Below are 13,671 nucleotides of genomic sequence, written 5' to 3'. Positions count from 1 at the left end.
TCACGCTAGATTTTTGTATATGAAACGACTAACTGTTGTCCAGTTTTCCTACTTACCTTTAAATCCCTCTTAAAAGTGCAATGCACGAATGGAATGGATAAGTGCTCTACAAGCCGGATTATCTTGTTCTTGTTCCCCAGTAACAAACACAAGTTGATAATTTTAGATGTTTTTTATTGCATGCACATAAAGGTTTAGTTATGTTTTGCTTCTTGCTTTGGGCTTACAATAGCTTCTGTTACGTGTAGCCTACAAGATACAACAGATTACGTAATTACACAAATTCCTGTTACTTGCCATATAGTTAGTATATGTTATATGCGAACTTTGTATATATAAATGTATGTATATAGATATATAATTTGATTTTTGCCTTTGAAAAAATTACATAAATAACATGCATAAGTTTTGAGGGCACAACTTTTACTTGATTTGAAAGTTTTCCATTTTTACATGAATATATAATTTGTTAATGATTTCTGGGCTTTGCACTTTGCTATATAGTATTTTGATTCGCATATGTAAATATATATTTATATATATGTATGTATGTATAAGCTGAGGACTTACAAATACAACTTTAATCTGTTTTCTTTTGGTTTTGCCTTGTTCGCTTTGCATAAACGTAATAATGAGTATAAATATTGTAAGTACTTAATGTTATTATGGTAATTTACTCAATTAAGAGTGCTGAAATATTGAGAATCAATCCAATTATGGCGCAAATCTCTTTGGGCTCGTTCTAGCCGTTCCACGCTAAGAGAACCGTACTGTCTTTCCTTTCGATTGTTAGCTTGCGACGGCGGGTTGACTACGCTGACTCCGGCTTACAGTTAGATGGTAGCTTGATCGGTATCGAGCTCGTTATCGTTATCGTTATCGTTTTTGGTATCGGTATCGCTATCATGGGTCATTAGAGGGGGGCGGGTACACTTAGCCTATAGAAGCGTCGCCTCTACCAAAAATTGAATCAATAGAAAATTTATTAAAATTCGATTGGCTTGGAAAGGGTATTCAGATGCGTATAGAATGGCTGTGGTTAGCAGGTGAGCAAATTGGGTGAGAGACGGTGCAGCTGCTTTTCGAGACGTTCCTGGTGGGTCCTTAGACCGCGGCGCTGTGCTCGGACCGCCGGAAATACTTACGCGCCTGCACATTCAGGTCGTCGAGCAGCAGCTCGTTGGAGGACTTTGAGCGCTTGGGAAAGATCAGGGCGTTGCGCAGTGGCGTCACATGGGCCACATTGGGGCGCGGCTTGGGCGGCGGGGCAGGTGGTGCGCGCTTCTGCTTGTAGGACACCCGCTTCAGCTGGCGCACAAAGGACTGGCTCAACGTAGAGCCACGATTGAAGTCCGGCTCCTCGTTCAGCGCCGGCTGTCCGGCGTATTTGTGCAGCTTGGCGGCTGCCGAGCCGGCCGGCAAAGGCTGCAGCTGCTGCTCGGAGTGGGTCTTGTTGACGGTGCCCGCTGCGGAGCTACTGCCCTTGAAGCGCTCAAAGAGATTGGTCAGAGTGCTGGAGCGCTGCTGCAGCATCGGCGGCGCTGGCGCCGCGTACTTCTGGCTGTGCTTCGGCGTGCGACCGGCGCCGGCCGTGGTGGGCGTGGTGGAGGCAGTTTGCGCGCGACTTGCAAAGACATCGTCGTCCAGCTCGCTGAGGCTGACCAGCATGTGCTCGTCATCGAAGAGGTCATCCGTGTTCGTAATCGTGTTGCTGTTGGTGCAGCTGCGACTCGTCTCCTGCAGCGTGTTGTTCCGCGCCTTCTGCTGCGCCTCCTGCTCCTCGTCATCGTCCTGGTAGTTGGCAAATATCTCGTCAAAGGCCGCGTTCACAATGTACGTCTCGTCCTGCAGCTCCTCCGCGCTGCTCACCCGACTGCCGAACAGGTTCTTGCGATAGTCGTCGTACGGCTGCCGCAGCTGCTCGCTGGAGTGTGCCCCCGTGGGCGGCGCTGCTGGGCGTGGCAGCGTGGCCAACTGGCTGGCCAGGCTGTGGGTGCTGCAGCTGTTGATGAGCTTGCCGGGTGCGGGTGCGGGTGCGGTTAGTGGGCACTGGCCATGCCGATGACGATGATAATGTAGACTCTGAGTCTGAGTCTGATTCTGATTTTGATGCTGTGATTGTGACTGTGCCTGTGCCTGGGCCTGAGCCTGGGCCTGTGCTTGAAGCTTCTGCTTTTGCCGCTGCATATGCTGCAGGCGCTGGCGCAGCTCCTGCGACCTGCGCTTCACCTGGCTGTACTTGGCATCGCTGCTGCTCTTGTGGTTGCTAATGCTGTGGCTGCTCGCGCGCAGCTCATACTTACTCTGCTCGCGGTCTCGCTCCTGCTCGGCCTCGGCCAGGCGCCGCTGCAGCGCCAGCGTCTCGAACGTGTGCACCATGCTGCCCACGTGCGTCTGGATCTCCGGGATGCCCAGGTCGCCGCTGAAGAGGTCGCGCTGGTGGCGCTGCTCGGGCGACAGCAGCTCGCCCACACTGTGCGGCCGGTGCCCGTGCGTGTGGGCGTGGCAGTGGCGTATGGGCGGCAACGGGCAGGGGTACTGCTCGACGAACTCGCTCGCCTGCTGCTGCCAGAGCAGGTTGCCGAGCTCATCGTGGGCGCTGGCGCTGGCCAAAGTGGAGGACTAAATAGGTGGGACACAGTGTTGCATGTTGTAGTTGTTGTTTGTATGTGTTGTTGTTGTTGTTGTTGATGTTGTGTACGAGTTGTTGGCAGTTAATTCAAGCAAATTGTTAATGAAACAAATAAATAAACAGCTGATTAGCAACGACTGCGACGTAGAAAGGAAGAGTGATAGAGCGACAGAGACAGTGAGAGAGAGAGAGAGAGAGAGAGAGAGAGAGAGAGAGAGAGAGAGAGAGAGCGGGGGAGAGAGATCCAAGTAGAAGTGGATAGCTGGTGAGCTTGGGTCAGGGGAGGGGCAGAGGTTGAGGGGTGAAATCTTAATCACTAATTATAGCTTAAGTAACTAAATATGCTTATCGATTAGCTATATAGTATATACACACACATATTGACCACATATAACAATAAATGACTTTTCTTACTTTGATTTCTTGTTTTTTTTTTTGTTTTCTTTCTGTTTTTTGATTGGCTGCAAAGACCTACATTCCATTTACTATCGTTATCGTATAGATTTCTTTTTGGGTATTTCGACTACGCTCTAAATTAGTTTATAAAATATTTAAGTTGTAATTAATTTATGCTAAGTCCATTTAAATATTTTTTAAGCTTTCGACTTTCAATTCAATAGAACAACAACACAAACAGCTGCCTTTAGCAGAGCAGCAGGGCCTACAAATGTCTGTATGTGTGTGTGTGGTTGTCTGTGTATGTGTCTGTATGAGCGGTGCACAGAAGTATGCTGGAGGTTTGGCACGTCGCGTATACGCAGTGTAGTACATTATTTCAGACTCTGAATAACCAAATCAAGGGCAATTCACAATGCTCGGTGTTAAAGTGTGTGTCATTCAAAGTGTGTGTGTGTGTGTGTGTGTGTGATTTTTACCATATATGTATACATATACATGTGTGTGTGTGCGTGCGTGTGTTGGCTTCGAATGTGCGCTGTGGGCAACAACACTTTACAACTGGGACAGCAATGTGTGACTGTGTGAGTGATTTAGTACGTGTGCCTGCGTGTGTGTGTGTGTGCAGTGTGCAGTTTTAATAATAGTTATTATCAAATGGTAAACTATCACTGGAGCTGGAATAATGCTGCTGTTGTGGTTGCTGGTTGTTGCAATTGCGTTTGCTTGACAGCTGCTGCTGTTGCTGCTGCTGCTGCTGCTTGCCGCACTTTTGCTGCTGCTGCTGCTGCTGCTGCTTGTGCATGGCCTTAAAATCATCCTGAGACTTGCTGTTTTTCGAGCTGTGCTTGTTCTTGTGGCCCTTGCTGTGTTTCGTGTGCTTCAGACTGTGGTGTTGGTGGTGGTGTGGCAGTGGCTGCTGCTGCTGCTGTGGCTGCTGTTGGTGTGAGTGAGTGTGTTGCTGGTAGTGGTGCTCAATGTGTGCAATGTTGCTGCTGCTGTGGTAGTGCGGGTGCTGCAGCTGCTGCTGCTGGTTGGATGTGTCGCTGGCGGTGCCGCTGCTGCCATAGCTGTAGATCTGCGACTTCGACTGGCTGCGATGCGGATGCCCATGCGCATGCAGATTGGTCACGCTGTAGTGATCCCGATCCAGGCTGTCGAAGGTCTGCAGATAGTGCGGATTGATTTGCGTGCAGTAGTCACCGCCAGCGCTGGCCTCGCCGTGGCCGTGGCCGTGTTTGCGGTCGAGCGTGTTGTTGGTGCGCGCATTCAGGTGCTGCAGGTGTGTCATGTTGTAGCTGAGATGTTGGTACTGGGAGTCGTGTTGCTGCTGGCTCTGCTTGCTGCCGTTTTTCATGGGCAACGGCGGCGGCTGCTGCTGTGCGTTGGGCGATCGTCTGTTTGTGTTGCTGCCGCTCGACTTGAAGCTGCTGTTGCCGCTGTGCAGGGCGAGGCTGTTGCTGTTGCTGTTGCAGTTGCTGTTACTGTTGTTGCTGCTGTTGCCGATGTCGCTCTTCGTTTTGATCGCTATAAATGTGTTGGGCAGCGGGGGCAATGGTGGTGTGCCTGTGGGCGTGGTTATGGTGGTTGCTGACGATGAGCAAGTAGTGGTTGCTGTTGTCGCTGCCGTTGCAGTTGCCGTTGCCGTTGCCGTTGCTGTTGCTGTTGCTGTATTGCTGATGTTGGTGGTGCTGGCCACGTTAAGTTCCCGCTACGCGATGTGATGCCCGCCAAAGGTGCGCAGTACTGGCACGCTCTGATTGTGGTGTTTGGTGGTATTGGGCGTGTTGTTGGTGGTTGTGGTGGTGGTGGTGTTGCAAGTGTTGGTGTTGTTGCAGGTGGTTGGTGGTTGGTTGTTAAAACATAATAATTGTTGTCGATGGAGTCGTTACAGTGTCATGGTTAGCAGTTGTTGTTGGTGTGCGTGTTTGGTGGTTTTGTTGTTGTTGTTGTTGTTGGGCGCATTTGTTGTGGTTGTTATCGGAAAATGAAATTTCAGAGCGTAAAAGAGACGAAAAAGGAAAAGAGTAGACACTTATCATATAAGTTGTGTATGAGATATATATTTATATATTGCTTATATGTGTGTGTGTTTTGTGAGTGTGTTCTGTTCAAATATGTGTGTGTCTCTGTGTGTGTGTGTGTGTGTATACTTCTGCTTAACAACGTGGTGCGTCAGTTATGGGGTTAAACGTGCCTGCTTCTCAGCTTGCCAGAGCTGGTGTCATTAGCATAGAAATATACCGATCTATATGTGTACAACTTATCAATCAGATCAGATCGGATAGTGCTTGAAAAAATGTAAAAGCTACTCAAATTAAAACAAATGAAATAAGTGCAGTTTAATAATGTTTTTATTAGTAGAATAATACTGCAAGAAATATAATCTTTATAAATGAAATAATGTAATTTGTAAGCAAACATTCAAAATGATGTGTATTAAAATAAAATAAAATAATATTCTTAAAACAAATAAAAAGTGTGTGTTTAAGCAGTTAACAATAAAAGAAAAGAGAATTGAGAAATTATAGTTACAAAATTTATTACATTCAGTAAATTAAAAAAAAAATGTTTCTAAATAATAATAGAAAATAATAATTGAATTTCTATATATTTTTTTAGCTCTACTTAGTTGCATTCAGTTACAGAAACATAGAGTACAAACGATATATATGTGTATAGAGATATACAGTTACTATTTGTGTACTTCCTAACTATTCAGATACAAGAATATATAAGATGAGATAATTCCAAGGCGAGGCCAGGCCAAAATTCATGCAACGGCGCGGCTGCTGCTTTGTCGCTTTGTGGCAGCATAAAGTGGCGAGTAAAACTTGCTTAATTCAGGCCGGGGGCAAGCGGGAAGGAGTTGGCAGCTCTGCAAATTAAGCGAGCGCAGAACAAGCAAAAAGAACAGAAAAAGTAGAAAAAAAACCTGGAAAATTGGGGCAGAACCGACTGCTAAGAAAGCTAATTAGCCGGGACAATTTGGAAAAAAGTGAGCATAAGTTTTAATAAGAAAGCGCGCTGTGGCACGCTAATGCGCGCCCGACTGCGGGGGCGTGGCTGAACTTGAAGGGCAGCGCAAAGTTGCTGTCTTAAAGTTGCAGCTCCAGTGCGCCGCCCGAGTGTGCGTATCCGTCTAACCGTAAATTCCGCATTTAAATTTAAAAAGTTTGCACTCACTTGGCGCAACTGGCAGAGCCATTGCAGCGGCGCACCTCATGCTCAGTCAATAACAAATGGCACACATACACTCACGCACACGCACACGCACACAGAACGCACAAACGGTAAGCAAACACGCGCGGCAAAAGAAACTTTCATTCATTCGCTCAATGTACACTCAAAGGCACTTTAGCGCATGGGCTCGAAGGTGGGCGTGGCACTTGGCTAAACTTCTTGCTGCGCATAAAAGTTGACAAGCGTTGACATAATTTTACACGCCATGACAAGCAGCAGGAGCCGCAGGAGCTGTTGGCAAATAGACGCACAAGTAAGTGCCACAGTCGCAAGTTGAAGCAGCTCGAGTGCTGCATTTTCTGCATCATTTAGCAGGCAGGCAAATCTAATAGAGCCAGCTCACATAATTGCGGCATGCAACGCTAATGATGGATTATTGCTGTCGCAGAGCTGCCCTGACAGAGCTGACGGCGCCAGCGAGCCATTTAAAAGGTGCACTCCATTGCGAGAGCCGCGAATATTGTTAGATTATCAATGGCAGCAGACGGCTGAGGGGAGTCGGCAGTGGAGTGGAGTGGAGGAGTGCGACATCATCAACAGCCGGAAGTGAATGCCGCTTAGCGCGGCAGGCAGGGGGCAGCAGGCGGCAGGCAGTAGGCAGCAGGCAGCAGGAAGTTCAACTGGGTGCCACAAAAATTTGAAAACTTTGTAAACAAAACTTTGGCACTGTGCACTTTGCTTCTGGCGCGAAACGAAACGAAACGAAAAACATCGCAGGACGATGCGCAGGACCTCTTACGGTAGCAACACGAAAAAATTGGATAATATGTATACACTTATACATACAGCTGTATATATATGTATATAGATAGCGGAACCGAGGTTCATCCTCGCCGCATCCTCGCTGCATCCTCGTCAGCAGCTGCACAAAAGTTTTCCACACGGCAAATGCTTCTTGCTCAGCTACTTGCCCCGAAACTTATGGCATGCCCCACTCTGCACTGCACTCTACTACACTGTACTACACTGTTCAGCTCTGCTCTGCTTTGCATACAACGCTTTCATCAATTGTCCAGCGGATGTTTGGCTCAGCAGTCGACGTCCTCGGTGCTTCCGGCTTGCTCGTCTACATCCGCCTGGCAGCGTCACGCCCATATGCCGATCAAAGCTAACTGCACTCGCAAATGCCTTCTATTTTGCAGCACGCCAGCAAGAAGAAGAGGCACAGGAGGAAGGCGAGCAGCAAGAAGAAGAAGGCAACTGCTTTGTAAATATTATGCCCAAGCTCCACTGCGTCGCCATTCGATGGCTGCTGCGCTGTGCGTTGTGCGTTGTGCGCTTTGCATTTCATTTGAAGAAAATGCTGCAAGTTTTTCCAACTTGCCTCGCCCCGCAGCGCCACGCCTGAGCATTGTTGTTGTTGCTGCTGCTACTTTTGTGTACAATTGTAATAACTATCTCAGCGAGTGTTTGAAATGCGTTTACCGAAAACTTTTACAGCTGCCAGCGCAAGAATGTTTATACTTTTGCATTTTTGTGTGTGCGACTTTTAGCGCATAAAATGCGCCGGGCCCGAGCGCCGGAGCAGGAGACGGCTAAAGGGCAGCCAGCACGTACTTATGTAAGTTGTAAATAAATAGTAAATACTTGCATTTGCACAACGTGCAACGGGCAGTAACTGCAACACTCTCTCTCTGTGTGTGTGTGTGTGCGAGAGTAATACATATTTAAATGCGCGCACAAAAGTATGCAACGCTTTCTGCATCGACCCCCCAAATAGTGCGCATACGCCCCATGGCCCACAGCCAGTTCGGCTGTGCAGCGAGAAGAAACCGTAATTAACAAAATGTCAACTTAGACTGTGGCTTAAGTGCTGAAGTGGTCTCTGTACGACTACGAAATACCCTCCACTGACTGCAATTAAACAATTAAAAGCCGATTTGACGAAGAGGCGGATAGCAGCTTATAGAGCAATTTACTTAATTTACTTTTAGTTGTATTTTATTAATAAAGATATTCGAATGTGCTACTTAACTATTGTAGATTGGTGGGCAGTGACTGACTAGCAGATATCCTGAATTGTTCTATTTAGGTGCGTGAGCACATTACCAACAGCACAGTCTCTCGAAGAAAAGTCAGCGCTCCTCTTTTCCCATATTTTATGCACCCGCTGCGCTTGAGCGGATTTCTGCTGTTTACAGGCAGACAGAAATGTGGAATATAGTATATTTACTTAGTGGTTGCTGCCACGCCTCTTTCCGCCTTTAACTCACGGGAGCAGCCCGTTCACGTTTTCACTTAATTCAGGAAATTCATGAACGAATGCTGATTGCTGTTTGGAGAAAATGAATCGATTTAAGTAAATTTTAATTTCAATCCAATTACTGTAGCTTGGAAAAAGTCGCTAAAAAATAATTATTGAATTGAATTTCTAACCTATGCTAATAGTATTTGAATTAGCGCTGCCGATATTTTACGTCTATCCAGGCCATGCGATAAGAAGCGGGCGAAGTTAATAAAATGTCAACCAAGACTAAGTTGAAAATGTTGAAATTATAAAGGCTCTACTCTATTTTTGACTGATTTTATTACTTTGGGCTTGGCATTGCAGAATTTATATGTAATACCTTTAATTTAATTTCCCCCAACTATTGTCAGAAATTATTTATATATTTTGAAACTCAAGGTCTAAAGTCACAGTTAAACAAAAAAAGAAAATAATGCGAACCATCATTGCTTATCACTCGTTCATCAGGAAGGATTAATGTTCTACGTTGCATTAGTGAGGGCTGATAAAACCAGGTGCAATATCAAATAGCTTCAGATTTGCCTGCCTTGGCATTACTCTACAGTGAATCTTCATTATCGAGCCAATACTGAAATAGTGGACAACAGACTATCGCAAATATCGCAACTATCGCACATTTATCTAGTCAGGAATCACTTCATCCCTACATAAATGATTCGACCTAGCAACGTAATTATAAGTTGGTTTATTTCTTCACGGGATTTTCCTACTTTTTATTTCGTCCCCCAATAACCATTAACTTTAATTTACTACCTTTACATATATATAAATCCATATCATAATATTTAAGTGGAATATGGTAAAATTAGCCTGCATTCACATTTTATTTAATTCTACTCTCTTGCACAGTAGATTTTAACATTAAAGTGACTAAAATAAATAGAATTCTGTCAAATACGCTGCAATTTGTGAAGAAGCAGAGAGCGAAGTATGCTGAGTCTAACATTGAATGACATTTAAGCTTTGCACTCCCTGCACCCACCCATATTCTCGCGCAACGTGGGTGGCCTAGAAAGCCTCTGATTGTCGCTGGGCAGCAGCATGTACAACATTCATACATACATGCATACATATGCATATGGCTGGCCAGCAATCAGCCGAAAGCAAATCACAATAAATTAAGAGTGCCGAAAGGCTTTTGGCCAGCCAGCCGAGCCAGCAGCGCCATTTATTTGAATTTGTTTGCCAGGGCTGCAGCAGCAGCAGCAGGCGTAGAGCTGGCAGGGGTAGGGGAGGGGTAGCTGGCGCTATCATGTGTGCGTGCTTAAATTAAATGATTAACAAGGTTATTTACGGCACGCGCCGTGAGCCAAAAGTAAGCTGGTCGGCTGACTGGCCTGCAAAAAGAATATATATAAAGCAAATACCAATAGTTTTTTGTCTCATGGGGAGTTTTGTGGGCGGTGTGGGAGGTGTGGGCGGTGCTCACACCTGCGCCAGTTTATGTATGCTGCACAAATAGCGCGGTCAACGCGACGTGTGGCACGCATCACGCATCACGCGTCGCGCTTTGGCGGTTCAAGGACAAGCAGAAGCGGAAGCCGAGTTTGCGGTGCTGTCGTGGTAGTTGTTATTATATTGTTGTTGTTGTTGTGGTTGTTGCTGCTGCTGTTGCCTTCAGCACGTAAATTGCCGTGTCCGGAGCAACGGTCAATTGCTTTACTCAAACAGCGGGCACTCCGGCGGCGACGGTGCTTGTTTTGTTTGCTGATTGCGCAAATATTTGCGCAGGCATTAAACGGAGAATTGATGGCCGAACAAGGTGCGGGGCCAGGCCAAGGGCTAGCGCGACAGTGGGACAGCGGGACGGGGGCTCAGGGGGACAGTGAAAGTGTGAGCGGGACAGCAACCGCAATATAAATTTAAATATTACCGCCGACTTAACGGCAATGAGTCTGTGGGTTTTCTTTTTTGTTTCAGCCAGTCCGCTGCTGACTTCTTGACCGGCGCAGCGGACGAACGTTTGCTTTGATGCTAACAGCCTCGTTACTTTTTATTGCACGCACAGTCCAGCTGGGCGGGGCTGAGTGATATTTTGTGTAGTCATTACGAGACGCACAGGAGTGGGAGAAGGAAAGGTACGAAAATTGTGATTATGAACACAAATTCGCGCTTAAATTGTGAGCTCAGTTTTGGGTCGGGGGCGGGCGCAGGATGAGCGGGCGGACAGACGGAACTCCGGCGCCTTTTTATTAAAAAGCGCAAAGTCATTAAATTTTATTGCAAGTTAAATTTTTCAATAAGGCTAAAGCAGCTGAAAAGCGACCGACTTTGTGGTCTTAAGCCAATTAAACGAGCGACGAGGCCGTAGAGCACCTCGACCAGAGCACTTACCCCGGCTCAGATACATCGCATTTATCCATTAAATCGATTAACCTAAAAACGGTTATGTTCCTCTTTCACTTGATTCGAATTTTTATCAGGGATATTCCCATAAATATCTGCCTGATTCGCTTCAAACAGACAACTAAGTTGGCGAAGTGCTCGCTAATTTGATGAGATCTTATGCTTTCCTGCTGATTATTTGGGGTGGAAATAGTTGGCGAAGGCTACATTAGTGGGAGCCCAGTGTTGAATGGGTTATTCCCCTAGAGATGCAGTAAGTAGTAAGGAAGGAGCGAAGAATTATTACGGAAAAGACATTGAATAATGGAAATTTAAAAACTCTTTATAATTTTAATTCTACTTTTAGCTTTAACTCCTCTACTGAAACTTATCTAAGTCTTGTCAGAAAATAAAATGCATGCTATATACATATATATGCTTGTCGTTGTATTTTTCTTTGATACGCTCCAAAATGTGAAAATTACAGTGTTTTTCGACATGCCACGCCCCTAAAGAGGCGTAACAATTATTTTTGGGTCATCGATAGAGGAGGTTACTAGTAACTCATCTATCCAAATTGGAAGCTTCTGGTCCTTAGACTGTAGGACATATGAACTTTTGCGGTTTGTCACGCCCCTGGTAGGCGGATCGGGAAAATTTTAGCACTATATAACTCCGAGATATAATCAGGATATATACGGAGAAAAAACTGCGTTCATATGGACAGACGGATAGACGGACATACAATACGGACATTGCACAAAACCAATATACTCATCTCACTTTCGTGAATTAGTATAAAAACATGGGTCCGTTGAATATGGTGAACCTTTTAGAGTTATATGTGCAAATGCTGTTATGCTGCTGTCATTGAAGTGAAGGACATGTACTATTTACTGCAATCCTAATATATGATAGTTTTGGGTTATTCGCGAGTGCCAAAAGAATTAAACTGTCTTCCAGTAAGTGAGGTTTGTTTTCTTGTAGAGGAAAGTATATTCTGGATGACTTTGGAGCTTATAGCAATCATTGGTCTGACTAACTTATTTATATATGTTTTCTTGAGTTCTTTTCACAAAGGTAGCTTATCTGGTTCATGATGTGGCCAAAGACTGAACAGAATTTTCTTTAATTAACTAGATAGTAAAAGGGTTGGCAATTAGCAATTTGAATTAATTTAGGTTTTAGCTATGTATGTTCATCTGTTAATTGAGTTGCGGATTAATTAAAGTTTTGCTGTCTTCCTCCACTGCCAGTTCTATTCACGACTTTACTACGGAATTAAGTCTTTTCTGCTTTCCCGTTTTTGCTAGTTTTTACTCTATATTGCAGAGCTTTACTTGGCTCACGCTTGAGCCGGAGGCAATAAAATGCAAATTTGTATTTGGGGCTTTTCGCTCTGCGCTTTAGCATATTAAAAAATAAAAGACACCTGCAGATGGTGATACTCGCTGCACAAATGTACGAAAATAAATAACATTTATAGTGGCTTTGGTACACCTATCCTCCCACACTCACACACACACACATACACATGCAGCGGTAGCGCTCACATACTTAAGTCCCCTCTTCTGGAGCATGCCATTTATGACATCCGTGCACGAAAAAGAAGCTGACTGAAATCTGAAAAACAAAACAGAAAGGACGAGCGGAAAGGCAATGGTCGATCACTCAATACCCTTTGAAGATCTGCAGCGCGGATTTTGTAAATATTGAGCATACTCTCAGCTGGAAGATTTTTGGTTGGGAATAAATTGCGAATCGAGCTATATGTGTGTGTGAAAATAAGCTCTTTATTATTGAGTAAAGCAATTGATTATGGCGCATTGCTCTTTCCCTTCATTTATAGGGTATGTAAAAATGGCAACGCATAAAAACCATATTAAATGCCTTATTCTTAACGCCATTGTTTTTGGCGTTTCTGCGAGCTGTGCTAGTGATTCGGCGGAGTTGGGGTCTACGGTAGTACGGTCTTTCGTTTGTCATCTTTTAATGGTGCAATTAGAGCAGAGAAAATGCGTTTGCTGAAAGCTGAGCTGCGGTTGCTGTCGCTGTCGCTGGCATCATAAAGGATTTTTAATAATAGCGCCAAATTACAATAGGCACACAGCCTGATAGCACACATAAGTGTGTGTGTGTGTGTGTGTTTGTGTTTGTGTGTGCAAACAAATTGCGTATACGCCATGGCACTTTGAAACAAAAGCCACGACAATGCAAAGTTGTGCGATAGATGCCCGCTGCTGCTGCCTGAGATTCTTCTTCTTTTTTTTTTTTGGTGTGTGTGTGTGTGTGTGTGTGTGTGTGTGTGTGTGTGTTATGTGGCTAGTGGGAGTATCCGACTGGCTGTGCTGTCTTCTACTGGCTTTGCTTTGGCTTCGGCTAACATTTCTTGCCGCTTGTTGTTTGCTGTAATTTGACGCTCTATTGTTAGCTGCATGCGATTTTCATTGTCTGTGGCACTTTAATGTCATCTGAGATTTTTCTGTCTCTAGCCGTTGCTGTGGCTGTTGCTGTTGCTTATGCAATTTTGTTGTAATTTATGCCCGTATTGTTTCTTCATTTTGCGTAGCGATTGTCATTAGTTTAGCAGCTGCTGCTATTTATGTGCCGAGTTGCACTCGGTTGGCAGCAAAGTTTTAGCCGCAAGTTCATTTGGCAAGAAAACGTTTTTTGATTCACGGCATAATTCGCTTTAAATAGCAAGCAAAATGCAAAATGATTGTGGCTTTAAGAGATAGTCAGAGAGAGAGAGAGAGAGAGTGAGAGAGAGAGAGAGAGTGACAAAGAGGGAGAGAGAGAGAGCGAGCGGAAGGACATTCACTGAAAG

The 13,671-nt window shown here is 45.1% G+C and overlaps 1 protein-coding gene across 3 annotated transcripts in view; it reads right to left on the bottom strand.

Annotated features, from left to right (window-relative positions):
- Positions 1-157: 157 nt before the first annotated feature.
- Positions 158-13,671, bottom strand: part of LOC108621872 (uncharacterized) — a 151,776-nt gene continuing 138,262 nt past the window's right edge. For all 3 annotated transcript variants that reach the window (XM_089462594.1, XM_089462593.1, XM_089462595.1), the window contains one exon: positions 158-2,622. In XM_089462594.1, coding sequence (XP_089318720.1) covers positions 1,105-2,622 — 1,518 coding nt within the window. In that variant the 3' untranslated portion in view covers positions 158-1,104. The remainder of the gene's footprint in view (positions 2,623-13,671) is intronic.

This window comes from Drosophila arizonae, chromosome 2 (genome assembly GCF_054131065.1).
Source record: "Drosophila arizonae isolate 15081-1271.41 chromosome 2, UAZ_ARI_1.0, whole genome shotgun sequence".
Taxonomy (NCBI): Eukaryota; Metazoa; Arthropoda; class Insecta; order Diptera; family Drosophilidae; genus Drosophila; species Drosophila arizonae.
Note: the sequence above shows the minus strand (reverse complement) of the source record. Positions and strands in the feature narration are given on the sequence as shown.